The sequence below is a fragment of the Lactuca virosa genome, chromosome 7 (assembly GCF_052849685.1).
Source record: "Lactuca virosa cultivar CGN04683 chromosome 7, Lactuca_virosa_CGN04683_v6, whole genome shotgun sequence".
Classification (NCBI taxonomy): domain Eukaryota; kingdom Viridiplantae; phylum Streptophyta; class Magnoliopsida; order Asterales; family Asteraceae; genus Lactuca; species Lactuca virosa.
In genome coordinates, this window is record NC_136432.1 from 122,675,568 (window position 1) to 122,678,579 (window position 3,012).

Here is a 3,012-nt window from a genome sequence, read left to right on the forward strand (position 1 = left end):
CCTTTGAATCACCCACCATGCCGAATTTCGCAAGCAAGGTCTTCGTGTAGGCTTCTTGGTTGATGAATATACCCTCCGAACTCTGTCTAATGTTTAAACCAAGGAAAAAGTTAATAGGATCCATTGAGCTCATTTCAAATTTAGTTTCCATCAGTTTTCAGAATTCAGCAGTTAATTTAGGATTAGTCGATTTGAAAATGATGTCATCAACATAAATCTGAACGATCATTAAGTGGTCACCATCTTTCTTGCGAAAGAAGGTTGGGTCAACCGAACCTTGTTTAAATTTTGATTGTTTCAGAAAACGAGTAAGGGTTTCATATCATGCCCTTGGAGCTTGTTTCAAACCATACATAGCCTTATCCAATATATAACAATGATTTGGATACTTTTCATTTATGAAGCCTAGTGGTTGTACAACATAGACCGTTTCCTCTAGTTCACCATTCAGAAATGCACACTTTGCATCCATTGGAAAAACTTCAAGATTTTTGTGAGTTGCATATGCAAGAAAGATCCGAACGGATTCAAGTCTTGCAACTGGTGCGAACGTCTCCTCATAGTCTATACCTTCCTCTTGGCAGTAACCTTTCACAACTAGTCGTGCCTTGTTGCGAATCACATGGCCTTTCTTATCCATTTTGTTGTGAAACACCCATTTCATTCCGACGACTGAAGCATCCTTCGGAGTGGGAACAAGTCTCCAAACGTTGTTTCTCTCAAATTCATTGAGTTCTTCCTGCATAGCTTGAACCCAATCAGCATGATCAAGATCAATCTTTACAGTTTTAGGCTCAATTTTAGAAATGAACGAATTAAACATGCAAAATTCCATTTTTGAAAATAATGTAGTTTGATTCGCTTTTTGTTGTGCCCTTGTAAGAACTCCTGCAGATGTTTCTCCAATCACTTGAGATTTTGGATGATCCTTAGTCCATTTGGTCAAAGGAGGATAACGTGGATCATAAGCTGGATCTACTTCAGCAAAAACTTCCTCATATTCCGATTGCACATCAGAATCATTATTTTCATTCTCCCCCTGGAAGTTTGCATGTGCGTCTTCATTTGGAATCAGATTCTTCCCCTGGATTGAAGCATCGGTATTGGAGGTTGATGTAGATCCCTCCCCTTGAAATGAAACTTCGGTGTAGGAGGTTGAAGAGGAACTCTCCCCCTGGAATGGAGCATCAGAAGGTGTTGGTTGAGATGGTGGATCTGAGGCTTTCGGAATTGGTGTCTCCTGAGAGGTTTCGATTTTTTATCAGCTTCATCGACAATTTTCTTTAGCTCATCCCCTTGATTGTCCTTTGCTTTTGATTCAGAAGAGATGGCTTTTTCAGGCTCATCAAACATATTAAGAAATTCCTCATAGAGATTTGAAAGGGGAATTGTCATAGGATTCTTTGAAGGAAAGATCTCCTCAGATTGACAATCTGCTTTCTGAAACTTCTTTGTATAGTTATCATCAAAGGTGACATAATAGTTTTCTTCAATCTTTCTTGATTTCTTGTTCAGAACCCTATATGCCTTCGAAGTTAACGAGTAGCCCAGAAAAATGCCATCATCAGCCTTCGCATCGAATTTACTCCTATGTTCTTTAGAGTTGAATATGAAATACCTAGAACAAAACACATGAAAGAATTTTATGTTAGGTTTTATGTTATTCAGAATCTCATAAGGTGTGATTAAGAATCTTTTATTGATCAGAGAGTGGTTCTGAGTGAAACAAGCAGTTCCAATTGCATCAGCCTAGAAGTAAAGCGGAAGATTCGCAAAGGATAACATTGTCTTTGCTGCTTCGCAAAGAGAGTGGTTTCATCTTTCAACAACACCGTTCTGCTGTGGAGTGTAAGGAGCAGAGAAGTTGTGAGCAACCCCTTTTTCAGTCAAGAATTCTTCAAACACCTGGTTTTTGAATTCAGAATCGTTATCACTGTGAACTTTACGAACGGGCTTTCATAATTGAAGCTCGATATGTTTGATGAAATCCTTCAGCTTCGAAGTGGCATCTGATTTCTGTCTAAGAAAGAAAACCCAGGTAAATCTTGAAAAGTCATCAATAATAACCAGAATATACTTATTACCACCAATGCTTTCGATGGCAAATGGACCACAAAGATCGATGTGCAAAAGTTCCAGTGGCTCGATTATTTTAGTATTGATGAATTTCGAGTGACTCTTTCTACTTTGTTTTCCTAACTTACAAGCAGCACACACATGTTCTTTCTGAAACTTCAGAGGAGGTAGTCCTCGTACAAGATCGCCAAGTACAAGTTTGTTGATATCCTTGAAATTCAGATGAGAGAGCCTTCGGTGCCATAACCAACTATCATTTGAGGAAGCTTTGGTAAGAAGGCAAATGGAAGGCTTCCCTTTGATCTGTTTTAAGTTTAAAGGATACATTTCTCCCTTTCTTTTGGATTTCAGAAGCATTGCTTTTGATTTCATCTCTATTATCTCTGAACCTTCATCATCGAATGACACTTTCAGCCCAGTACCTACAACCAATTGCGAGACACTTATTAGGTTATGTTGCAGGCCTTCTACATAAGCTACCTTCCGAATGGAGAATTTGCCATTCGTAATTATCCCGTAGCCTTTGATTTCCCCTATGGCGTTGTTTCCAAACTTTACTCTGCACCATATTTTAACGGTCAAAATTCTCTTAGTTCTTCTCTCCTTCCATTCATGTGACGCGAACAACCACTATCGATATACCATTCTGAGTCGTACTGTTCGTCACACATTACCTACAAAATTCAGAGAGATTTAGGAACCCAAACCATCTTGGGTCCTTGTGAGGATTTCTTAACTACAGAAAAAATATTATCAGCATCAACCCAAAAAGATATTTTTATCAAAACATTATTCTTCTCTTTTATTATTTTGAAAACTTCCATTTTATCATCAACAAGATTAATTTCATGAAAGAACCCAAACTTTCATACTAAAGACATTATTATCACTCCAAAACATGCTACATGCATATTCATAAATAGTATTTTACATTGA

General features: G+C 37.9%; 1 protein-coding gene across 1 annotated transcript; it reads right to left on the reverse strand.

Annotated features, from left to right (window-relative positions):
- Positions 1 to 322: 322 nt before the first annotated feature.
- Positions 323 to 2,644, reverse strand: LOC145127103 (uncharacterized). The gene is made up of 5 exons (XM_079062356.1): positions 2,557 to 2,644; positions 2,078 to 2,498; positions 1,276 to 1,618; positions 887 to 1,174; positions 323 to 778 (listed from the first exon to the last, which is right to left on the reverse strand). The coding sequence occupies exons 1-5, from the start codon at positions 2,642 to 2,644 to the stop codon at positions 323 to 325; spliced, it is 1,596 nt and encodes a 531-aa protein (XP_078918482.1).
- Between the last annotated feature and the right edge of the window lie 368 nt (positions 2,645 to 3,012).